Consider the following 27838-nt stretch of genomic DNA (forward strand, 5'->3'; position numbering starts at 1 on the left):
GTGACTTTGACATTGGTGCTTTAGATTAATTAACTGCATATAATTAATTAACTGCATATAAATAGAACAAGATCCCCTATGATGATTTAAAATGTTGGATCTTGTTTTCCCTCGCCTGGACGCAGGTCACCGGGGCCCCCCTCTGGAACCGGCCTTGAGCTGGGGCTCGTTGGCTAGCGCCAGGTGACCGGGCCTGCACCCGGTTGTGGTTCACATAACTTTACTGTGTGAGATTAATTTCTACTCAGTGCTTCATTCACAATCAACCTGTTTTGTCAGCCTATGGCATTAATTAATAGCTCAGATCGAAAATGCCATTGGTCGTGTAGTGGTCCACGTGACTGAATTGCTGCAGGATCACTCGCTAAATTCTCAATTTCGCAGCAGTACTCGGCTGTACACACACTCTTAGCAGATAAAAACATAGGACAGAGTTTCTCTTAATTGTTGTTTGCCGGTGTCGCCTGCTGACTGCAGCGTTCCATATGGCCTACTTTTTAGTTTTCAGAATTCCCTGAAACAAAGTGTTGTGGTGCTTTGCTGTTTCTGTCTATCTTAGGCTGCATGCCAAAATAAAAGCAAAAGACACTCCTGGAATGCATCCTTAACATGCTATCTGAGTTGAAATCAGTGGACATTAAATGCTATTTGTCACCTTAATGAAAGCATGTTGGGAGTATGGAAAATCAATGTGTGCAGAGAGACAGAGAGAAAGCAAAGCGAGGGCGAGCGAGAGAGAGAAGGAGAGAGAGAGAGCAGCTCCCAGCAAGTGCAGGTGTGTGTGCATGGAGGCTAAAACACCCATGGGTGGCACACGGTTGTTACGGGTAATACACAAACTAGGTGTAATACACATGAACACAGACATGCACTCACAAATAATCATACGTGTGCGCATGCACACACACACACACACACACACACACACACACACACACACAGAGCATGCTGAAAAATGCAAGCAAATGATGACCTTCTTGACAAAAATACAACTAAATATTACATAATATAATCTGCTTATGTAACATAAACACATATGCGCGCACACACACACACACACACACACACAGGAGACAAATGCAGAAAACAAGGTCATGGAACTTGAATGTGTGTGAATAGTTTGTGAATAGACACCAACACAAGCAGCAGTATGAATAAACTTTTTAAAATATGCAACAATCGCCAGAAAAAAAATGCAATCAAACAAGAAATCTGACCGAGCGTGTGGATTTTTTCTGACAATATGGCAATCACCTAAATTTGTTGCACACAAACATTGCTTGACAATCAAAAGTATTATATGAGGATAAAGTTTAAGGCATGCAATGAAATGGAGACTGAATTGCAGTGGCAAACATCGGTTAGCATGTCGCTACCTGTTTATCCACAAGCAGCAACAGGCTGAGATAACAAGTTTGAAAATTTTTGAAAGTGACAGAGCACTCTGTGTTAAGCTCTCACAGAACCCTCTTGCTGCAAGCGCCTCTGTGTAGCAAGCTTTCACGCATCACTCCAGCTAACAACGTTATGCAGCTTCATCTTTCTAGCTTTCGAATACAACAGCTACAAAAGATACGAAAGAGACAGGCAAGTCAATCAGCAGCTTGATATTTAAAGACAAACTAACAGTTTGACGACTACACACGCTAGCTGTCAAGGAAGCTAACAATCTGATTTGTTTTGAATTGCTAGCTTAGATGATTTTTTTTTAAAGGCTAAAACAACCAGAAATGCTTGAGTTAATGTTCTGTTCAGTTAGCGTGACTATTTTAGCTGTGTTTTTGTATTGTAAAAAAAAATAATAATAATAATATGTTCATGTAATGTTCTGCTGCCTAGCTGTGTTTTAGATGCTTGCAGTACCTTAATTCACAGCAGAATTATGGCGTAAGGTATAGACAATTAGGACCATGTCCTACAAAAGCACCGTTATTTGTCATCGCTACGACCTCCTTATCGGCTGCGAACTCATTTGCGCTTTTTATGTACGCTTGTTCTATCTCTTCAATGCACACATGACATCTGCTATTTCTCACACACACCATTAAGCACACAGACACACACGGACTATATATAGACAAACATATCCCACAGGAAGTCTCATACATGCGTACGAGAATGCATTTCAGATTCCTCTTTAAAAACCACTTTGCTGCATCATTGGTGAAGGTTGTCATGTGACGTCATGTCTTAATCATCATTCAAAAGTATGAATTACCAAAATCTCATAATCATAGTATCACACGAAGAAATATGTATTATTCATTACATGAATAGAAAATAAATAAAAAAAGATTACGGTACTATAAAATATACACATATTTTGTACTGTACACCTAAAGACAAAACAACACAAATAAACCCAACCCCTAGGGTCATGACAGTTATTTTGTCGTAAAAGGGGAAAAACACCGTAAAAAGGGGATGACAGAACATCGCAGATCACATCGTAAGCTGAAAAAAAATGCAAGGCGGGGATGTCGTAGACCAGGGGTCCACTGTACACACACACACACACACACATATTATATATATATATATATATATATATATATATATATATATATATATATATATATATATATATATATATATATATGTGTGTGTGTGTGTGTGTGTGTGTGTGTGTGTGTGTGTGTGTGTGTGTGTGTGTGTGTGTGTGTGTGTGTTTTGTTTTATGTGTGTGTGTGTTTTGACTCCATCTTCAGGCGTTTTTAGGTACTTGCTCTTATTTTCTGGTCCCGTCAAACTGCCTGCACTGCAACGTGTCACTCAGATACTGGTCTGCTCTTGCTCTTAATTGTATACATGTAAGTGATAATTTTGTTACTTGTCAAATAGACCCACATATTCAAAAAGCTTGATCATTTAGTAATTTAGTTAAATATTTGGCAGCAACCTGTTTGGGGGAAAATTGCCCCAGTTTGTTATGATGAGGTGTGCAATTACCAGTTTTTATTTTGTAAACTTCAGTATGGCTGAAAAGTAACAAATATACTTGTGAAATTGAAAATGTTGGTGAACAAAAATAGCATCTATATTTGGCTTTAATTTATTATTTATTTTTTGGGTTTGTTTTGGGGTTTTTGCAAACATTTGCAATGGGGATCCTTGGGATATTTTGATTTCTAAAAAGGGGTCCCTGAATTCCAAACATTTGAGAACCCCGCCATAGAGGGTGTTATAGATTTCCACAGCATCTTTAAACCAAGATTGCTATCTCTTGCGTGATTCATTTTTGCATTTTTGAGAAGTTAAATTTGAAAAATTAAAGTGGGTCTTCCATTTTTCCAGATGTGGCCCACAACAAAAAACTTAGAACTTGAACTTGAAAACTGGTTTACACTCTTCAATGAATCTAAAATTTGTCTTGGGAACATGAGCATCGTGAAAACATGCAATAAACTTCACACAGCAGAGTTCAAACCCAGAACTTCAGAACTGTGAGCCAGACACTCGCCAACCCTGTTTTGATCACCTTGTTCTTACTTTTCTCGCCAGTCTTGTGTACCACAATAGATAACCTTTATAACTATGGAGACATACTTTGAAAATTGTGTGACTTTGGAGGACCCAAGCAAAGAAATAAGTCTTTGAACAGACAGTGTCTGCTTCAGCTGGGATAGGCACCGGCAGCCTGCGACCCTAGTGAGGGTGAGCAGCTATAGAAAAGGGATGGATATTTCAGTCCCAGCTTATCTGCCCCCTATTGCTTTTATTTGATTCTCCCACATCTCGGCATCAAGATCATCATCTAAATTTCACGCCATGTTCCACTTTAAAAGCTTTCTTTTCATTCCATGCCCTCCCTCCATTATTCACATTGTCGGCTTGCCTCCCCACCTCCTCGTCCTCCTGCTGTGTGGCATTCCCAGCTGGATGTAGGACGCATGGCGGGCAGTAATGAGAGCGCACAGCATTGTCTGCAGGAGGCACGCATTCACAGGCCATCCTGGATCACTGTAACCATGGAAATGACTGCCACCACGGCGTTGCCATGCACAGATGTGGCATTCAACGCCTCGTGCACACACACACACTCAAAGAATGCACTCTTCCGTTTGTTGACGCCATCGCCACACTAACCCAGAGTGTTGACCTAAAAAATGCAGTAATATACAACCAGCTCACAGACTATCACCAAAGCCTTTATTTAAAAAAAAAAAAAAACAGGAAACAAGATGATGAATTTTACGCTCGAAATTGAAAATATAGTGGAGCCTGTGACCTCTGATGGGAAAAGCCCTTAACATCAACAACACTAAGGTGAAACCGTAACATTTCTATGATGATTGCCTACATCAGATTTTTTTCCCTCTAAACAACGTATTGCTGTCGGGCCCGTTACAAGCTGTTGCTGGTTGGTGGGCCCCGAGAGACGGTTGATGTTCCATATCAACCACAGAAGCGTAAACAGACACCGCAATTACAAGTTGGGATTTGTCGAGGTCCCTAATGGGGCACCAACTACTAGTCTTGTTAAAAATAGTCATGGAGTAAAATAAATTAAGGCAAACATCAATCAAGGCAGATGAAAAAAAACTACTACTTGTGTAGTCATATTAAACTTTTTTTGTTGATGACTTTTATTTATGACTTTTATGAATTAACTCAGTTCTGTTTCTCTTAATTGTGTGTGTCTGGTTCAATAAATTCTGTAGGTTTTTGAATAACAAACAAACAAATAACCTAAGCATTTTATACCTCCATCAAGAAAATAAATACCATAATCCCTCAAATATAACACTTTTTTTTTTTCTTAAAATGAAAGCAAAACGTATGGGTGCATCTTATGAACAGTAATTTAAAGATTTTTTTTCATTCATGAATATTCCTACCAGACAGGAAATATTGCATAACTTCTTGAGATTAAACCTATTCAAGTAAACAAGTAAACAAACATGGCAGATGAAGCGGGAACAATGACAATAGTTTGTTTTTAACAGAAAAAAACAATTACTTAAAAGAAAAGCTCAAGTGGAACAATATAACATGATAACTAATGCTGATTTTAGGTCAGAGCTATATAAATGTACTTTCTGAGCAATCAAGGAACAACACACCTGACAGAAATATCTGGTTTAGATTATCTATGAATCGGAGAATCAAAGCGTCCTAAAGATGGCCAGAATTGAGTCTAAAGTTGGGCTAATTATCCTGCCATGTGGAGTGGGCTTTACCATAAAAGACAAACATTTTCTATTCTAACCCTAGAAAAAGTTTTTCAATAAATTCTGAATATGGAAGAATGAAGAATGGAAATAAAATGCTTTTTCTATAGTGCTGCAAAAGGAATTGAAAATGAATAGCCTTGAAACTGTAACCTTGAGAAACTTGTGGGCGATGCTTTCAACAGCGCCTGGGTATGTTTGTGTGAGTTAGAAGACCTCTGTTCTGGAGAGGAAGAAATACAACTACTATATGAAATGCTTTCAGAGCAGGAAACACACAAAAAGCTGCTTGATGAATACACTATATGGCACAGGTGTCAAACTCCAGTCCTCGTGGGCGACTTATCCTGCATGTTTTCTAACCTTCTCTCTTAAACACATCTGATTCTAATGATTAGCTTATTAGCGAGCTCTGCAGGAGCTTGAAAATGAACCTAATAATTTGAATCAGGGGTTCTTGAGAAAAAAGGTTTGAAAACATGCATGATAGCGATGGATTGGAGTTTGAAACCTGTGCTGTATGGTATGGTATGGTATGGTATGGTATGGTATGGTATGGTATGGTATGGAATACATACAGTGTATAATGTACAGTACATACTGAAAGAATGGTTTAATTCTCCAGTTCCATTTACTCTATGTAATTCTGCTTCCTAGCGCCAACTCTCATTCCTCCACATCTCACACACAATGTAGTGTTCCACATTTACTCTACTGTCTCGTCATCTTAGTCTGCCTATCAGCATTGACATCTTTACTGAAAACAGGGCTGTCAAAAATGCTACCATTAAGATGCCAAAAACAACAAGCGCCCCTGGGCTGTCAAATGAGAACAGTCGAATAGTGCCGACATTTCCCCATCAAAATTGGTGCTGTTGCAAGCATGCTGCCAAAAAGGTGATACTGTGAAGAACCAATCATTTCCTTCTATGAAAATTACAGTCAAAACCTTGAAATCATTCCACAACGGTTACACAAGAATGGCAACACCACCGCAAGCCATAAGAAACCAAAAAACAAGAGCTCCTTGCAAATGTCGGCCCAAAAAAATACAAAATTCATGATTTTTATTTTTTTTCCATCTTGTCTTTGAAAGTTCAACATGACTTTGCTTTGATAAACAAAGCGTCGACAACATTGGCTACATAAGCCTGTGTCATTCGGTTCACAATCAAACATGAATCAAGCATTGGGGCCACTTCCTTCCGAGAACATCCTGTTTGAATTCTCACAATGGTGAGGTACTGTTGATCAAGTGTCGGGCAACGTCTTGGTCTCGTGATGTCAAAATGTTAATACCATGATGAAGGTAACTGCTTTCTAATTAATTCAAGAAATTGGAATTAAATATCTGTTGCGAATTTTGCTTCCGGTGGTTCTAACTGGTTGCCAATTTATGGTAATAGTGTGTGTATGTGTGTGCATTCCTAAATTTAAATGAGGTGTTCAGATAAGACCGGACCTCCCTCATCAGCTGAAGATTAATACCGTATTAACATATTGGCTCATAAATGAATATTAACAAGTCCACCATGGCGACACAGCATGCTAACGAGCTCGCGAGGGGGGGAATATGTCACCTTGGGCCGTCTCCGGTTTCACAGACTCCCCATGTTATCAACTTTAATAGGACGTCTAGACGAAGACATCCTGAAGCTAGAGACATGGGGAGGGTGGATGAGACAGGAAGGAAAATAATTGATGGACATTACTGACAATGCTGAGACGGTTGGAAAAATAATCAACTGATGGACATAACTGACAATGCTATCTGTTTATATAAAAACGTAGAAACAAATTGGAATATCTGAAAGGTGAAACTAGGAAGTGAGCCACAATACAATAGTATTGTGAACGCTGGACTTTACTGCAGCCAGTGAGCATGCACGCTCTCAAGGATGTTTTTCTATGGTCTTTTGTGACCTCCTGGATGACTCGTCATTGCACTTTTGGCGTAATCGCTGTTGGTCACCGCCACTGTTCCCAGTGTTCTCTATTTGTGGATAATGGCTCTGACAGTGGTTCGCTGAAGCCCCACAGCCTTGGAAATAGCTTTGTAACCTGTTCCAGACTGATAGAATATTGTACATATAAAATTTGTTTGGCAATTGGTCAACATTTGCGACGACAACTGAATGTGAAAAACCAAGCCAGGAACAATTACAATCCTTGCCTTTTGCCTTGAGTGAAGTTTTCTGGAATCATGCACACTCCTTTCATTTTGGAAGGACTTCCAGAATTTGTTGAAAGCTAACACAAAAAAGATCTTGAACCACTTCTAAGTTTTTATTGGGATAGAATTTTGACGTAAACTTCATTACATTTGGACCAAAATTTAAATTGTATGCCAGTCGGAGGGAGAACTTGGATGATAGGGGGGAAAGAAAAAAAAACTCCCCCTCCCCTAAAATTAAAGCACATGGGCAAGAAGTAGCAGTGCTTGCGGTAACAAACAAGGATGGATGGGAAGCGTAAGCTTTTTGGAATGGGGTGACAGGCCGAGGCAGAGATGGAGAGGAGAGCTTCATGTCGCAGCGGCATTAAAATAAATCAAGCGAGACTGCAAAGAAGTGTGAGTGAAATGTTTACAATTGGTTGGCTTATTGGAGACATAAAAAACGGTTGAGGGGAAAACCTATTGTCTGTTACATGGTCATGGAACATGGAAAGACTTTGGGTAAACAAAGTAAATTGCATCATGCATCGAATATTCACTCATTATTAATTTGCATACTGTATGTATGATGCATTCATACATGGAAGTTGGATTTCCTACTTGGAAAGATTTTTCCATTTTCAACTTGCCCAATTGCAGTAACACACAATACACTCGGATTACACAGTGATATTTTATTGAAACAATACAAATTATTGTTGAGTATCACGTGAGATGTTGCATTCCCGTTATAACACGTGAGCGCAGAACCTGCCTGCACCTCAATCAAGCGAGCAAAATAACAATTAACCACCTGAATCAAAACTTTCACCTGTTCTAAAGACTCGTTAACTTTCTGTCTCCAAAATCTCGGTGGCAGAAGATACATAATTAACCTGTGGCCCACAATTTGAAGGAAGCCTTACAGTAGGAACTTTATCTAAACAAGATGCCACCCTCTTCTCCTGGCAGGTTTTGTTTAAAAAAAAAAAAAAAAGGGGGGGGGGGGGGGGGGGGTGACACAGATACGGCATAAACGTTTTTCATGGTCGGCATTACCTCTCACGCCGCTCCAGTCTGTAATCAAACTTGCTATATAGGTTGAAGCACAGTGATTATTGTAGATGAGACAAAACGTGTATTTCAGTTATTAATCTGGCACAATAATTTTAAACCCAAGAATGACAGTCTGACATTAATCTGATGTTGACTTGAACAACTGTCTTTCTAGTTTTGTAACAAATGAAGAAAAAAATAGGTTATTTTCTCCACTTTTGCATTTATTCTTCATCCACCGAGTTTGAAGGCACCAGAAGGACTGCATACTTTTTATAACCAAAGTTGTTTATCTTTGAACAAATCAAGCACAAGAATAACTTTCATGGGAGGAGCCAACTAGTACTCCCATGTTTGTACGTAACTGTAATGATGGTAACTCAGCAGAAACATCCGACCTCCTGTGTCACAAATAAAAGCTGTATTTCATTAGTTAATTATGTGATTGTCACAGACAGTATAGTTCAAATATTAAAAAAAAAAAAAAAAAAATGTTTACTCCACATCTGAAGTACTACGCTTATGTACTCTAATTTATGGAAAAGTTAGCAAATTGTTTTAGTCAAAATAAAAAGCACATACATATACAGTAACTGCTAGAATAAGGAAAATCATTGTTTGGGACCCAAGTTGAAATCTTGTTACTAACACAGAAAATGCAAATCACAATGACTGCAGTGTGTTGCCTCATTTTTCTCAGAACGCGATATCCCGCAGCCAGATCGCCACAAAAAAAAACCTTGAAATTCCAGGATAAACACACTGTAGTGATCTAATTAAAACTTCTGACCTGTATTCTATGCACATAAAAGACTCTGTAATGGTAGAAGATAAACATCTATAAATTCAATAATGCATTTATGCTAATGTTAGTGACGATTTCTTAAATTTAAATGTGTTTTTCAAGCACTGTGTCCTTGGTTATCCAGTAATGCTATGTAGCCTACTGACAGATTCTGGGATTACTTTCAACACAATGTCCAAGTTGTTATCAAATCAAAGGGAGAATGGTTTTCACATTTTATAGTGTTTAACTTTTTTAACACTTGTGCGATAAAGAATGCTTAAAAAATGCCAAGATCGCAAAACGAGATTCACAACAAAAAATATCTTCACAATCCACCTACAATGTTTGTCACTTATGACTCGAGTCTGTTGTTTTTACATTTTTACATGAAATGTGTTTTAGTTTTTTTGTTGTTGTTGTTTTTTTTTTTTTTAAACACAAAATGAATAGTGTTTTAACAAAACACTAGAGTATATTCCAACTGGAAAGAGTGTATCATCTCATCAAGGTGCAGGATGTTCCTAAAAGTCAAAGATAATAATGTTGATTCACCTGAAGTACTGTAGGTAAGTAAGTGAGGTAACACACTAGCAAGTCGTATTGAGACAATGTACTGTACATTGACCTTCCTAGCCCCGCATGTGGCCACCGTTGGACTTCATGTTAATTAGGCTCCAATGTTCCTATCAGCCCCACAGGACGCTTTGCATGGAAGGCCTCCATCATACATAACAATAATTAGCATTAGATGAGGGTAAAAAGGCTTGCAAATATGAAAATATGGAAATAGCGTAAACCTGGACGTGTCACCAAGAATCCAGTCCAGACTCATCTCATAATTTGGGCGATACACAGACAGGTCATCAATAAAGTGCTTAAGACTCTCCAGTGTCAAAGTGCAAGAGGTGAACTCGTGCTTTAGCCTGAGTTAAACCAACATAGCATGAAGGTCTACTAATAGAGAAGGATTAATGACAAAACCCATTACGCTTCTCTTCGTTGTCTCTACAACACAGCCACTTTGGAAATGATTTATTCCATTAGAAGTAACAGAAACAGTCTATTCCAGCTTTAAACTGTCACCATTAAAAACAGTCACTGCAAATCATGCCTCTCACAAGAAAAGTAACAGAATTATCATTCAAGCGTAAAACTAAGATATAACCTCTTAATAATTTAGGCTTTTTCATGGCTAGTGAATGCAGTCAATGCATGCTAGAAGGCTAATTACAAAAAAATATTTGTAAGATTGTGTGGCAAGACGAAGGAATACACGTGAAGAAAAGTTTATGTTGGTTAACATCAACATTGTTAGCTTGACGTATAAGTTGTAGTTGTTCAGAGTCGAAGCTTGTTCTGCAAATTACTTTTATACAAAACCAACTTTACTTTTTGAAAATGAATGAACTGTAATTAATCCAAAAGAAAAAAAATAGCATGGCATTAAGAAATAAACAGTCTTTTAACAAGTGTAATTACTGTATGAAATGTTATAAAAGGCGTGGCCTATTGGGGGATGTCAGTCATTCAAAACAAGTTGGCTGCTTATTTTAGAGTAAGCAACCCCTGTACATGAGCTAGAGCCTCCACATTGCTCCTTGCGAATCTTCACTGTTTTGAGGGGGCGGTTTTGTCTCATGAAAGTGAGCCACTGTTCACCCCGGCTGCTCTGATGGTGCACCGATTTTGATGGCTTTTGTTGCCATGACAATCAAGGACAGAGCTCAGGAAGGGGAACGAGGCAGGGATGTTTTACTTGCGGAAGCAAACTATTTGTATACAAGTTTAAAAAAAAAAAAAACTGCATTGTGAACATGTGTGAACATAGAGATTGCTACATTGGCTTCACGCAGTAGCTCCCATCACTTACAGTATGTGTGTTCCTTGAACTGATGTCATTCTTACGTAACAGATGTGTGCGTTCAGGAATGAACCTTTTCGTTTAGTAATTTTTTTAAAATAATTTTTGTTAAAATACTCATATTTGTGAGGTACCACACAAGCAGTGTTAACGCTAATGAGTTATTGCGTGGCATTAAAAGTAGACCAGAGAGGATTAACGAGACAACTAGTTCGGTCGCCCAATGATGTTTGTCTGGGCAGGGTCTAATCATGGTAGAGACATGGAAATTATTCTAATTAGGCCTTGATTAAACATCAACAAAAGCCCATCACTCAAGTTTGTGTGCCTGTGCATGTGTTTGTGTGTTCGCAGGCGTGTGTGTGTGTGTGTGTGTGTGTAGGTGTGAGTGTGTCTCTCAGATACAAACAGTTCATCGGTACTGACGGACTTTCCGTGTCATGACGGACCGACGTTTTGCTATAGTCCTGCCGCACGGGAAACACAAATGTGTGAGGGGAATGCAAAATAGACATGCACTTTCGGTCCTCCATATACAAAAGCGTGAGGGGATTAGCAAATGCATATCTAGTGTGTGGCTCCGTAGCAACTTATTCGAACCGCCAGGGGACGATACTAGTACCACAAAAATAAAATAATTAAAAAAAATAAAAACATGGGCACATCTTCTATTCGATGGTACTGGGTAAGTACCATTTATGTAATATTCTTTAAATTGGAGATTATGTATAAATAAAATGGAAATAAAATGCCAAGGTTGCCAAGGACCAGTTGTTGTTGTTGTACACAGAAGAGGATTGGTGGAAGGGGGATTGCAGAAATGCAGGAATTTCATTAGTTCATCAGGGAAGGAAACATCTGATTTGATTTGTCAGAACATTAATGTTCACATGGCCTCCAGCTGACCAAATTAAAAAAAAAGAAACACACACACACAAGATCATTTTGGTCAGGTGAGGAAAATGTGGATTTGTAAAAATGCAACATATTCAGTTATGGCTGTACATACTTGATTGCAACTTATTTGAAATTAATTGTACCAAATATTCATTGCCTCAAAGTGTCAAATATTAGTATTAAGACCGGCTTATTGGGTGATTAGTGGCTAATGATAAAATACAAACATTGTAGTGGTGAACCAGGTACACGCTGTATACTAGGAGTTACTTTGCTAAGTAAAGACGAGCATATTAGTCATATGTGCATTGCCGCTTTGATAAGTACATTCACAGCGCTTCTCTCCGTAAGATAGATCATTTTTTTTAAATGAAAAACAAAACGCGATGGAGCGCAAAGTAGGGAACACAGAACACAGAAGAATTTGGGGTAATGGTTGACATTCAGGCTGCTTGGTGGCGCAGTGGTCAGCGCGCCCATTTCAAGTTTTCAGGGACCCGAGTTCAAATCCACCTTGTTTCCTCCCTTCCTGAGTGGAAGTTGCATGTTATCACCGAGCTTGCGTGGGTTCTCTCCAGGCACTCTGGCTTCCTCCCAGATTCCAAAAACATGCATGGCAGGTGAATTGGATACTCTAAACAGAGCACTTTATACCCCACTACCATGAAAGCCAGTTACATCATGTTGTGTGAGTGCGCGTGGGGTGTGTGTGTGTGCAATGCGTGCGTGTGTCAGCTGTGCGTAGCATTAACCTCGAGGTGGATAGGTCGGGGGAAACTCTAGAGACTGCATGTCGGCTTGTTTTGTCGTTTCCAGCTTCAGCCCGGAGGACAACACACACAAACACACATTCTAACACACACATCCGCCAAATTGTCATCCTCTCTCCTCCTTCAGATCTACACAGACAGAGAGGGAGAGTGTGTGTGAGATGGTAGTGGTAGCAAGGACAGTGAGATGTGTTTACACACAAAGTGGGCGGGACAGGAAGTGATTTGTAGATAAACAGCTTGTCGTCTCTCAGTTGTCCTTGCCGCACTCCAGCCTCAACTTTTTTTTTTTTTTCAAATCCTCTTTTATGCATTGGGTGTTTTAATTCCACCTCGCGAGCAAGGGAGGAGTGAAGGTCAACTTTATAATTCCAACATAATTCGCATTAATGTTCTTACAGAAGACACAAACACTGTTTCATTCCCAACCTCATTTTCCTGCAAACATGATTAAATATCATCTGGTCACAGGCTAAAAACCCCATCAGTGTTGCTTTTGTTTATCAGCAACAGTTAAAACCTGTTTGTCACTCTGCAGTTACACTAAAAGGAGCAGATTTCTAGGAATAAGAATAATAAAATGAAGTATAATGGAGATGATAGTTTACAGTGAGTCACAATGTAACAATGGCAAAATATTCAACTGACTGGTGGCTGAAAAAAAGACTAAACTTCAGAACAGCTGGAAGCAGATCCAAGATGTGGCATTGGTGGTGTCACATGATTTTGGCAAATTTGATCAATGCGGTCAGACGGATTTTGACCTATCATCATACAGTATTTCATTTAGTAATGAAATTCTCTGAACCATTGTAGAAATCAATTCATTGTATGCATAAATGTTATTTCAATGAAGCGGACATGCTTGTTTTTGTAAATCAGACAATGTAGTCCAGTGGTTTTCAAACTGCGGGCGCGTGGCAACCATGAACACTTTTCATCATTACAAATTACACTTGGTTGGTAAAATCACCAGAATAACAGCTAGGTTAAATTTAATTTCATCTCCAAAAGAGTGGCTCTGCAAAGGTTTGATGACCACTTATTTCATCAATCAAATGCACTACTCTATGCGTTTAAAAAAAATGAATTAAAACTAAATTAAAAATATACAAGCCAAGTAAGTCTTCAGCCATATAATATCAACTTAATTTCACTGAGCAATCCACGAAACAATGGCAATTGTTACATACGGATCACACATTAAGTCAAACAAAACATGGCAGTCTTGAAGACAAATGAATGATCATTTCAAAACCATTTAGGGCCATTGGTGGGCCATGATTGTCAGTCTAGCGATTCCATGTGTTTATATGAAGTCCAAAATTTACATGGCAAACAGCAAAGGGAAGTACAGAAGGCTGCGTAGAATTTTTTGAGGCAACCACAGAACATTGACCAGCTGCTGATGCTACGTACTCACATGCATATTGGCCACAACTACTACTTTATCTACTGGTAGGCAAACATACATCTGAATGAATATTGTTCAGTATTGTTGTAAATCACACCAACATACTGGGAAGTGCAAGGTATGGATATTTTTTAACGCAGCTGCTTTGATCACCTGTACTTGTGTGTTTTTTGGCTGCTCAGGCTACATGCCTTAATATTTGACCCACTTGTAAACCTCTGCATATTTAACTATGAACTTCATTTTATTTTGTTTACTTTTTAAATCAAGTACAGTACCAGTTATGGCAGGGCCATCATAATTTTTGTCCTTCATTTGGTGGGGGGGACAATCACACACTTTTTAGAAAAGGTTTTAGGAAGTAGTTATGAGCATAACATTCATGAAAACGGTTAAAGAAATGTTTACTTTTGACCTCATATACTGTTGTAGAACTACAGCATGTCATGTAAATTTGCATGAACCCAACCAGGATGTATCGCATACAGAGTGCATGCAGGTGTACTTAATGTTGTGTCCCGTGATTATGTAAAGTGATGTCCTCATACAGCACAGAAGATGCTTTGTCCCCAACAGTCAGCAGCTGTGATGAGCTGATGTGACTGCACCAGCAGCAGCATGACACCACCTCACAGTGGGCCCTCAGTGGCCAGCATTGCTTTGCATGTACACACACACATACACACACACACACACGCACGCACGCACGCTCACGCACACGCGCGCGCGAGAAGACCAGTGTCCAGGACTAAACAAATGATTGTTCTCTGCTTGACACTGCGGGAGAGGACATGAGCTTGACTGAATGCAACAAAGTTGGAAAAAAGAAATAAGGCAATGTAAACATTTGAAAGAAAAATCTTGATGACAAAACAATGAAACCGAATCAAACATTGAGCGCTCAGAAGCTCGCACGCTCTGAAAAAGGGGAAGGAATTCAAATCTTCCACCTCAAACTAACTTCCAATCTGTTCTTTCCATGCACTTCTAACTCTCATTGCAAATATTCATTTTTAGGAGGTTATGTTTTTATGATTACTTGTGTGCAAAATTACGCAAAAGAAGACTCAGACTACAAATTGCTGGTGTAATTAAACAAACATATATCTCTGTAAACATCAAAGATAATTTAGAGTCGACAACAAAGTTAACATACCTGCTTTTGTAAGATTAAAAGAATGGTTTCTCTAGTCCTGAAATGTGTTAAAAAATAAAAATCCAAACCAGTTTGAATGCTTGCAGATTGTTAACTTACTTGACGTGTGACAATTCAGTCTTCAGTGAGCCTAGATTTAGTGCCTATTTAAAACTTTAAAATGACCATTTAAACTTGAGGAACATACCTTTTTTTTTTTTTTAATTCAAATCTCATATCAATCATTTTACCCGCTTATCCTTACAAGGGTCACGGGCTTGCTGGAGCTGACTTTGGGCAGTAGGCGGGATACAACCAAAACCTGTAGCCAACCAATCGCAAGGCATCAGGCCATCAGACCCTTTACGTTCCTCACCCGAATACCAAACCCGCCCATCTTCTCTATTCGCTGCACCAACATGTCCATTGCAGTCTACATCAAGTGTGTTCTGCCACAGTTAAATATGTGCTTATATATTACATTTGGCACATTGGTGATTTGATTTCTTATTAAATGTGAGGTTTCTGGTCGAGACATTTCTATCCTCGGAAGAGAAAAATCTCCTTGACTGAAGCTGCGCCTCTGAACGTGCCGCACCCTCTTTGTGCCATTGTTCTAACCCAACCTGCCATGACAAAATCTAGCCCTAACAACAACAAAAAAATCTAACTTTGTAGCAATGGGTGTCAGAGGCTGCCAAGAGGCTGACAGCAATATCAGAAAATCCTGGCTGTTTATTACATAACAAAACGATCCCTGATCGGCTTCATATGGATGGACTGTGGGTTAAAGTGTTAAGACTATAGTCTTATCTTACATACAGAAAACTTAAATAAAACATCCAAGTACGGCTACATATTGCAAAAACACCGCCAGTCAGTCAGTCCAGCTAGAAAGATTATAATGAAGTAGAGCAATAGATCATTTGACATTAAAAAAACAGATTTGGAGCAAAAGTAAAACAAGCAAACCTTGGCAGATGATGTCCCAGGAAATTAATTGTAAGCCTAACTGGGCGGGGTAATGGTCATATAGGTCCCTAGTGTAAAATTTGCAATAAAAAAAAAAAAAAAAAAAAAATCCAATTTGCATTTAGGAATGAAAGCATGGTTTTGAACCTCCACCTGTTTTGACCAGCCGTATCTCATGTTTAGCCTCCTATTGTTGTTTTAATGCTTTTTGTTAGATGTATCAAGATCAAAAGCCCAAATTGGGTCAAAATTGACAACAAAGGGTTAAAGGGAAAGTTGTTTTGGGCTTGAGGCCAAAGAAACATTTCCACTCAATTCTTAGATTTTAGAGTGTTTAAACCACCATGATGTCCTTCAGCACTAATGAAATTTGTTTTCCAGTTGTCATTCAACACTTCCTGAAAGTTTCAGGTCAATATCTTTTTCTTAAAGTAGTCGTAACTAGTTGCTATCATCATTTGAAAGAGGAATGCGCAAAACTGTAAAGGCTTTTCTCAAAACCAAGGATTTCAACTTGGTAATTTTCAAACTGCTGGAATTTCATCAGTTTTTGAACTACTGTATCTTTATGTATTACATATACAGTATTTTTAGAGTGAAACAAGTGTGGAATTAGAATATATTACTATATTATATTTATATAAGATGGATTTTGTAGAACTGTATTACAAGATAATATATTAAAACCTGGAATTTGAATAGATGTGTGCAGACATTCTCTTTTCACTGTACATATTTTTAAACATAGTTTAAAGCCTTCATCAAATAGCATTCAGTTTTTGGTCAACAGGACAAACATGAACTTTTCAATGAAGCTTAAGTACTGTCCATACTCTACTGGTAAACACTAAACACTTCTTTCAGTCTTTCATTAATTTAAGGACTGGAGACCATTTGGATTTGTATACGGTTTTGGAAACGTCAATAATACTGTTTTAAAAGGAACGTTTTTTTTGTAAACACTGAAGATACGTTTACATCAGTTTTCAATTAAGGACTAGCCCTGAAGGACATGGAGGTAATTTAGCCTGCAATGCATTAAACTACTGTATATGATGCGGCAAAGATTAAAGTCAATTTAGACTTCCCCTTCACTTAACATATTCCTGTTCCTAAACATTCCCTACATTAGTGTCATTGAAGATAAAAATGCAGTCTTCACTGACGCTAATGTAGGTGTTTTGGCAAACATTGGAGAATTTGCAAGAGTCTACATTGGATAAAATGGACATTCGAGACCATTTATCCTGCAATTAACATCCATGTTTTCCTAAACACTGAAAACCCAATTGAGCTTTGATGAACCTAACAAACTATATATAGTTTCATAAACATCGAAAGTACATCAATAAAACAAAACTTAATTATGGGTTTTTGTAAACATTAATGACAATGTAGAGCCATCAACACACCTAAAACATTAGAAAAAAGTAACTTTCATTAACTTCAAGTCCTGTCAGAGTTTGTCTTAAAGTCAAAGATGATTTTGGATATCGCAAGTGTACATTGTGAGCAGTCCGACTGGGACCACAGTGAGGAAAAAAAAGATAGCACTCAAGACAATGAAAGCATGTTGGAGGCAAACTGACAAAACACCCAACACAAACATCCCATTCCGAATACTGTTCTCCCCAGCCATCAAGAAAGTGAAGCATTTTCACCAATCTGTGAATTCCAGAAAACTCAATGTACTCTAGAATTGTTTGCCCATTTATTTAACCATACTCATGCACTTAAAGTAAGTGCCCATAGCAATTCCACAGAATATTCACTTGTGAAAGCAGAATCTCATCACCAGGACCACAAAATATTTATTTTACTTAATTTTTACTAGTCAAGCTAAGGAAGGCAAATGGGAGCTGGTTCTCATTTGCAATGCCAACATGTTTAGATACAAAAACAAAAAACACTGGCCAAATATCTTAGCAAGTTGATACGTCACTTGTCAAACACAAACGCTTATTTTCTCACACTGACTAGTTACAAGTCAAATTCACCCGCCTGCAAGTCATAGGCTCATGTCAAATCCCGCCAGATGGCTTAAAGACGCACGATGTTTCGATGATTATAACGCCCCCCCCCCCCCCGCCTGCAAATCTCCCATTAGCATGATGTCATCAATGTCACACTGCCCTCCTTGTGTGTGCCAGTTACATTTGAAACACACACACACACACACACACACACACACACACACACACACACACACACACATTTAAACGCACTTAGTTGCTACGCATCCTCCAGTGACTCTCTGAAAACTGATTGGATTACCACTAGTTCTTTTCGAGCAGTCTGGAGTTTATTTTTAAGTACAGTTCGGTAGTATTTAAATCTACAAGCCACTGTACAGCCACTGTACAGCCACCATAACAGACAGCATGGTTCGTGAATACCTCTCACACAGTGTTGTGCCCTAATCCTTGTTAATCCCACGCTATCAGTAGCCATCGCCACGTTTGCCTGCTGGCAGTTGACACGCTAACACGACGAGCTAATTGAATGATGCTTCACTGGCTAGCATTGATATCGCAGCCTGAGGCTGAGCTGATGTGTTTAACCTGATTGAGATTAACATTCCTGTGTGATTTATACAAGGGCTGCAGTAGAATTATCGTAGCGCACAGCTGTGCACGAATTATGAAATTTTCTTTTGCATGTTTAATTTCAGTTATTTGCAACGCTAAGTCACTTATCATTCTAGAATTGGAACAGATTATCTGTTTTAGCTCCCCAATTTTTGACCAGTGAACAAAAGTGGAATCAAGGCCTTTTAAATCCTCCATCATAACACCCTTGAACTCAGGATGTAAACTATTCCATCAAGATGCAATATCAAATGCTCTGTTTGCAAATGTGCTTATTTTGGAATGTGGGAGGAAACCAGAGTAGTGTTCCCTCGCTACTTCACTTTTCATCTCAATGCTTTGCGCTTTTATTTTCATTCAAAAAAATTAGCGAGGTGTCTTCGCCTCATCCGCTTTTGTTGTTTTGTTTTTTTACAACCTGTTTTCCAACCTGTTCTTTTGAGCAAAGAATTGCAACGTTTGCCTCTGGATCGTTACATGCGACCTGGCCGTTCAGACTGAAATCACATGACAAAAGATCAGATACGGATCAGATTCGGGATTGTCATTCACAGGGGCAGAAAAAAAAAAAAATAGGAATGGGTCACTTCAGGCTGCCTTGCAAGCCTAGCCTTAGACACACAAACATAGTCCTCTTAAAAAGTATTTGAATGGCAAGATAAATTCATTTGTTTTTTTTGTTTCAAGCTATTTATATCTGAATGTGTTAACTCAGGACTGTGCAGCATTTGCTTGAACCCACCCACGTTTCAAGTGCAATTTACAGTCTTCAGTATTCAGAATTTGTTTTGTTTTTTTACCTAAACCCAACAACAGTTTCAAGTTTTCAAAGGGTAAAATCCGTTTTGAATTCAATGTTGTTTTTATACTCATCAAAAAAAGAATTGTCAATAAACCTAATGTGTTCTTTTCTCATTGTATGATGTCATGGTATTTGTGTTATTGCCGCATCAGAACCCACCCATCCATATTATATCATGAAGAGCTGTATTGTACCGTTTGATGGAAACATTGAGTAACTCCTAGTAGCATTGGCCATGTGACACAGATGGGAACGGCATGATCTCGTATACTAGGTGTTCATAATTCATCTACGTTACGTAAGGTCATAATAGTGTTAAAACATTCAGGAGAGTCTGAGTCAGAGTTGAGAAGGTTAGAGCACTGATGTTCAATGAAAAAGATTGCAAACGTCAAAATTTTGATTTCGTAATGTTCCTTTCGTCCTTTCCAACAAAAACATGTTCGATATTGAGGTTTCTAGCGCTTGATTGGAGGAGAAGTAATTAAGCCATAGCCACTTTAGATGAACTTTATTCAAATCAACTTGCTGAGCCATTTTCAGAACAAGACTGGATTGCATATTAAACAACCAGAACAAGCGTATGATGATGATCATAATGATGATTATCGAGATGCTCGGGCCTATGCGTTCTTTTGCTCGATATGCAATCACTACATCTTTGCAACTTCCCTTTAATTTCCTGTGTTTGTGTTTTAAACGCTGAATAAACACATGTATGTGTGCGCGTGTAGGCATTTCGAGACACACATGTTGTCGTAGTAATGCGCAACCAGCCCAGAGATTTTCCCTGCAATACAAGTGGTCTTCTTTAATAGATTTCCTTTAAAGGGCTGTCACACACATTACATCTGGTAGCCCTGCACGCCAGAGACCAACGAGAATGTCTTCTAAAAACATGTCATCTCTAATAAACAGAAAGCGGCACAATATCAGGAATTGGTCAAATTCCTTGTTATTTTGTGGCAGAACTTGGGAGAAACATTGCCTGGCAATCTGGTCACTTTTTTGGACACTTACCGGTAAATCCACCAGTAACTATAGTAGATCGGTTGGGATAGGTTATGACTATGATGCTGCATTGGGATTGGGCTGGGACTGTAGAGCTCAAAATGGGTTAAATATGGCTATATAGTTGAATCAAAAAAAAAAAAAAAAATCCAAAGAAATTTCCTTTTAAATGTTAAATTAATTAATAATACCACTGTTGATGCCCTGTTGGGTCTCAACACAATCCTACATGGCAAGCCCACATTATTACTTCTGGGATAGCATTTTCTAGATATCAATAATCATATGTTTATTTTATTAAAGGAAACAAGAAAATACCATCAATTGTTTTATTCCTCTGCAAAGGTTGTGCGCAAAAACATACATGTATAAAACTGTTTTGTTTTGGGTTTTTGTTTGTTTTTAATCTTTGTAGTTAAGCACATTTGAATTGGGTATTTTGTAGCAACTGAAAAGAACAACACATATGCTCAGGGTTCAGGTAATAACCAAACAGTGCTCAACTTGCCCACATTGCGTGACCAAACCCAGGAAACATGTGAGCCAGGATTGGTAGAACGTGCTGCTTGTCACTGGGAATCTCGCATAGCAAGACCGATGGAGACCTGCAGGATTGTTTGAGATGGCTATCACAAGTGTCACGTTGACGCCATAAATTGCTTTACAATATTTTTTCGCAGCTCAAAAACGTTTTGTCTGACTATGAGACTGCTGCATTGATTGTTTTGTAGTTGTTCATTTTCTTTATTTTAGTAGAGCGCTTCTTATTGGTCAAGAGAGATAAAGTTGTAACATATCTGAGTAGCTCGGGCAATCAGTCATTTCATAAAGCTAAATATAATATGCACATTTCTAGCGCGTGAAAAGCTAATATAATAAAGTTATGTCTACAATATCTTTTTTTTTAGAAAAAATTTGACCACAGCCATTTAGTCGATCAATAAATAATCGCCCGTGGCCGACATTTACTTAAGACAAGAAAATACTGATTTATCCGATTGATGTCTGTTTTGAAATAAGTTATTCTCCTTAAAAAAAAAAAAATAAAAGTCAAAACAACTGAAATATCTAAATTTCAACCTAAGGCTGAAAATGGGAGCAGGTCAAATTGTCCCATTGACAGTTATTTGACGCGGCAGCATGTTGCAGTGTACATCGACAGTGCAACGTTGCCACACACGACCAAGCCCATCGCTGACATGACGTCTCTTATCCACCACTTCCTGTCAGGGATTTTGAGACGAACCAATCTGTTCATCTGGCTCTTGCGGACGGACAGGTCTCTGTCACGGACCGTTGGCGGGTGATAAAGACACAGATGTTTGCTTTGCGTGTGAAATGAGCCAAGCAGGTAGCATTAATTGATTTTTTTTTTTTTAATCAATTCCAGCACTTTTTCCAATCATGCGGAATTGCTATGAAGTGCAATCACAACACCATGGTAGGAAGACAAAATGGAGTTTATTCCTTGGAAGCAACCAGCAGAGGGCACAGTTAATTCGGGCCTTGCTAGTTTGCAACATAAACATGCCGTCAACATTTGTTGCAGAGGATTTTACACTGCCTGCTGATGTCAAGATTACCTGCATTTATCATAAGGTTTTTTTGTATAACTGGGAGGGTCACAGAATACACAGTCCAACTTCAGAGCTGGAATGTAAGTCATATTGTAGTTCCAAGATTGACCTGAGAGGCCGCACATGCGCAATCCAGTGGTATTAGAAGCAATAGAAGAAGGAAGAAAAGACGCTTGGGTCATTTTATCTTAAAAGTACGTTGTCGTCTTCTCGCTTCTTATTTTCATGGTAGTGAATGACTGTAGGGTGGATGGCATGCAAAGAAAACAAGAGGCTCCTCTATTTGTGTTAAGCTCTTTTAAACTATAGAAATTCCATGCCTGGCCCAACTCGATGTTGACCTCAAACATAAGGATTTGCCATCATAAATACTGAACAGATTTTATAACCTTTCTGTCTAAAGCATTTTCTTTTGAGAAAGAAATAGCCCTTGAGGTAAAAATAAATAATAAATCTGCTATTTACCTGAAAATTCTGAAGGAGAATGTACAGCCAATCCTGACCTCCAACTAAAGCACACTTGATTTCTGCAGCAATGATCCAAAACACAACACTAGCCAACTCTGTGGTTCAAAAAATTATAAAATGAAGGTTTTAGAGTGACCTAGTTAAAGTCTGAACTTGAATCAGATTGAAATACTGTGGTGTGTGACCTTAAAAGGCTAAAAAAAAAAATGAAGCAATTCTGCAAGGAAAATTGGCCAAAACCTCTCCACAGACAAAGACTTACTGCCAGTAATAGAAAACATTCAATTCTTGCTGCTAAATGCTGCCCAAAATGACATTAGGCTTAGTAGGCACGTACTTTATACAGGATGAGGTAGATTTGAATATTTTTCTCCTAAATAAAATCACCTTTTGAAAATCTGAATGTTTGTACATAGATTTACCCAGGCTCTACCGTTAGGTTGTAAATAAACACTTATGTGCTATAATTTACTACAATTACTATAATCAATAGCAAATTGGGGTAGGCTACAGCTCACCCGCAATCTAAGAGGAAAGAAGTGGCAATAAATATGGATTTTGAAAAAAAAACAATAAGCATTTTTTTCAAACGACAACCTCTTAAATCGGAGCCACTTGTGGCTTTTTTCAAACGACAACCTCTTAAATCGGAGCCACTTGTGGCTTTTTTCAAACGACGAACCCATAATCCGGAGCCACTTGTGGTGACACATATATCCCTGTGTCCTGGTTTGAGTGGAGATACATGAGCCCAGCTCACACTTGCTGACAAATGAGCCCAAGACATGTAGTGTAAATGATGGCCAAACAAGATCATTTTCCTCACTTCCTCACCCTGCTTCTTACTCACTTGCAACCTGAGCATAGGTGAGCATGGAAAAGCATGAGGTCACCTCAACAGAGGTGAGAGCTTTGGAACTGGACCATCGGAATATAACCAGAGGTGGGCAACATATACCGTGTAAGGCGTGTGCAGCCAGGCGCAGCTTAAAACAAGTAAAGCATCAAAGGCACACATATGAGTAAATTGATACCTTTCTTTAACATTTTCACCTGTTACAAGGGTGTATATTTGTGCAGAGACTAAACCCTGGGGAGCCATATAAAGTGTCCCAATCTCTTAATATTATTATATTTAAAACCAAGAGAAGCAAAAGACGCAAATTAAATGAATGCTTCAGATTTTTTACATCCATTTTGGGTGGTTAAGTTACTTGAAGGCAACCCTTAATGGAATAAGATCGCTGTCAAAAAGACAGATGAGTGTTCACCATTTGTATGAGTACGACACTCGCGAGACAGGACTTCATGTTTTTTTTCCATGGATCTCTCCTTTGGATTTGCAAATCTCTCCTGTGGATTTGTGGATCTGACACTCTACATTATTGGATCTGAGCCTTTGGACTGGAGTTGAATATGCAAACTGAGATGACGTCACGCCAAACTACCAGGCAAAGTCGAACTGCGAGTCATTCGCGCCGCCAGCAGTCAACACGCATACATATTGTTTGAAAATCATGAATATAAATGATAAAAACATTTTTTTAGATTTGCTGTCACATTATTATAACAATAAATAAGTAAAGATGTAAAAATATATTTATTTTCAATTAATTAATCATTACTTCGTAATAGGATTCCACTTCCTGCATTTGGCTGGAAACCAGCTCAGGGTGTCCCCCACCTACTGCCCATAGACAGCTGAGATAGGCACCAGCAGGCCTGCGAGCCTAATGAGGATAAATGGCAACAGATAATGGATTTATGGATTCCACTTCAGCATCATTGCAACCAATTCAAAGGGTTTTTTTTTTCCAAATGCAGTGCTTGTTTCTGCCAGCAGAGGTCACTAGCTATTACAGAAGCTTCCCAAAATTACGCCAGTTTCAAAAAAATTGGCCCTATATGGCCACAAAAAGGCCACAATAGCTTCATTTGAGCATCACTAAAAATGTGCATACATTATTCTTAAGAGGGAACCCGATGAGGCATTGAAAGCTTCTGTTTCGTTCATTTCGCATTCACTTTGCCCATTTTTTTCCTGCTTTACGCATGTGCAACACAAATGACTTGCATATTGACTTTTTTCATTTGCAACCTTCAATACAAAGTATGAAATGTGTTTTGAATTGTTATGAACAATAACTCTGAACAAGGCCTTAAAAAAAGTGTGCCTAATAAAGGCAGTTTTTACCTGTTTAGACTACTGGGTGAACGTGGCCACTGTGCCCATTAAAGGGTTAAACTGCTTATTCTCACGAGGGTAGCGGGTGTGATGGAGCCTAATAATAATATTACAAAATGTGAAGATACATATCTTCATATACTTTTTAATCAGTGTGAAAACACCCGTTTTAGCTTAGCCATAGCACCTGCCCATTAAAATTAGGAGTGAGAATCTTGGTCACAATTAGATTCTGATTATTGGGTGCCAGCGTTTTTCAATGAAATATTCAATATTTTTGTATCAAAAGTTTTGTATTGTGAAAAGGGTAGTGATAAACAGATAACTGTAAAAGTTGCATTGGTGAAATTTTGCAACATTGATGCTTAAAGGCTTAGGTTTAGGATTGATAATGTTTGCATCCTCCTCAATGAAGTCATTTGTGATGTTTACCCACATGAGACAACACATGTGTACCAAATCAGTCTGGGACATAGTAGCTACAAATGTCCACTTTTATGCTTGTTTATTTGGGATGAAATGTAAATCAGGAATGAAATATGAAATATTAAGATAAAAAGATGATCGCATGTTGCATTACAAATCATGTCTCCCTGTGCATAAAGGACCTAGATCATGATATTTTTACACTTTCCACAGTAAAATATATGCATGTGCCAAAATGCATTTTAAATATCTATGCTAAAACTTTCTGGCCACCACAAGGCCACACCAAAGGGCAAATCATGTTTTAATTGACGCAAAAAATCAGAAATGAAATTTTCCATGAGGGTAATTTGCCATTCAAAACCACACACGCACACACACACGCGCGAGCGCAAGCAGCAATAAATCAAGCAAACTTTGGCAGAAGATGCCTCAGGAATGATTTGTAAGTTAAATGGAGACATTGTTTTGGGGGTGAAGCCAAAGAACCATTTTTACCCAATTTCATTTGTTGAGATGTTAAACTTCCTGCAATAGCCAATCGAGTCATAAGGTGAGCATCTCGAAGCTTCACGTTGAATGTGACGTGATTGGATGCTCACTGCAGGGAGGCGGCGCAATGTTGATCAATTGTGTACAACATTAGAAGTTAATAAGTTTTAGCACATATAATGATAAGTTTTAATTACTCAAGCATGTTTATAGATGTAAAGCATACGTGTGCTTCTGAGGGGTATTTCATATTCATCACTGAAGGCGTAAGTGTGAAATGCATGGACCGCCACTGATTCATATATATATATATATATATATATATATATATATATATATATATATATATATATATATATATATATATATATATATATATATATATATATATATACACACACTATATGCATTTTTTTCTATTACAATAAGTGGTCAAATTTCATGTGGCACGGAAGTCAACTTGGTTAGTTTGTTCAACCCTAAATCGAGTGTTGTAGTGATGGAGAATTTATATGTGGGCTACAATGATTCCTGTGTGAGTACTTCTCACATGCCACCAAAATCCAGAGTAGTAGTCACATTAAACAGTCTAATGTGTCCCAGGTGTGAAAGGCTGTTTTTCAACAGGTGCCCTGTGATCTACAGGTGCTTTTTGGGTGGTTGGAGCATATTCAGCAATATCTTGGTCGAAATGACCGTTTGAAGGAGTTGCCCCAAACAACAGCATCGGTTGAATGAACACACTACCAAAAAGCACATAGTATGTTTCCAGACTGTTGTAAACACTCAAGTGTCAAAGCTAATTCTTTTTGTGCGGTTTTCCCAAACTTCAACATAAACCACCCCACGACTTGCAAATATGGTCTTTCTTGCCTTTATGATGCTGCTCCGGCGCGGTGCTGCCTTCACTGACTCCACCAGCATGGTCTCCGGGTCCTGAGCGCCCCCGCCGGGAAGGACAACACCGCTCCGCCGGCCGCGGGACACCCTAGCCGGAATGAAGTCCGGCGCTCCGTCGCTGCACAGCCCATCGCGCTCTGACATGTTGAGGCGGCTCGAGTCGGTGGATTTGCAAAAGGAAATGAATCAACCTGTGGAAAGTTTGCCTAGGCGCTGCTTCAATTCCATTTAAATGTTCAAATAAAGAATGACTAAGCTTATGTGTGCGCGCGTGTGCTTGATCTTGAATCACGACCGCCTCCACGAGCTGGTTACACTATTTTGGTCCTTGAACTCAGCCGGCCGCGTCTGTTTGGTTCTTCTGGAGCAAAAACAGATTGGCGCGTTCCCCCCCTTATGAAGCGCAACAAGTCCTCCCAGTGCTTTTGCTTGGGGGAGGGGGGGGGGGCGTGCGTCAGAACCCGCCCACGTCGGTCACGGTGCACTTGCAAGTGGACTCAATCCAAAGGGTTCCGAACCAGGCACTTGGCTAGGTCGCGTCTTCTCCGATGTCAAAGTGCACGAAGGAAGCCAAGTTGGAAGAACTAGAAAAAAGACGCGAATCTGCTTCTTCGGTGAGCATGGCCGAGACTCACCCGACAAAAACGGTGCTTTTGATATCGACTCGGCTGCAATGCTCAGGTCACCAGCGAGCGACTTTTGACGGCGAAATCCAACAACAATTGACACGCGCCCGTCTCTCTGTCTCTATTCAAGCCCCGCCTCAATGGTGACCTCAATCGTGACTGACGTGCCTTTTGGCCAATGGGCGTAATTCAAACGAGCGCGTCCTGAAGAAATAAGGATTATTGATCCCCCCCCAAAAAATCGGGATTGGCGAATGCATATTAGATGAAGTTGTTTCTCTGTCACTGCGCAGGTGGACCATGAGAAAATATTCAGTTTCACTTTAGTGTAATGGAGGGAGTAATGAAGAACACGTTTTTTTGTTGCATGTGCTGAATTGTACTATACTCGATATTTATTTTTCTGTCAACATTTAAAATTAAGTTTTAAACGCAAATTATCCACGCTTGAGAGAATGATCGACAGAGAACAGGGCAGAAAAGGGTCACGAACAGAGTGAAAATGGAGAATTAGAATTAGAGATTCACAGAAGCAAAATTTTCCG

At 38.9% G+C, this 27838-nt stretch overlaps 1 protein-coding gene across 1 annotated transcript in view; it reads right to left on the reverse strand.

Annotated features, from left to right (window-relative positions):
* Window positions 1-27356, reverse strand: part of LOC148424078 (inactive phospholipase C-like protein 1) — a 69191-nt gene extending 41835 nt beyond the window's left edge. The window contains exon 1 of the mRNA XM_088415461.1: window positions 26641-27356. Coding sequence (XP_088271587.1) covers window positions 26641-26811 — 171 coding nt within the window. The 5' untranslated portion in view covers window positions 26812-27356. The remainder of the gene's footprint in view (window positions 1-26640) is intronic.
* Window positions 27357-27838: the final 482 nt, after the last annotated feature.

This window comes from Hippichthys cyanospilos, chromosome 5 (assembly GCF_059441005.1).
Source record: "Hippichthys cyanospilos isolate Australia breed blue-spotted pipefish chromosome 5, RoL_Hcya_1.0, whole genome shotgun sequence".
NCBI classification, from domain to species: domain Eukaryota; kingdom Metazoa; phylum Chordata; class Actinopteri; order Syngnathiformes; family Syngnathidae; genus Hippichthys; species Hippichthys cyanospilos.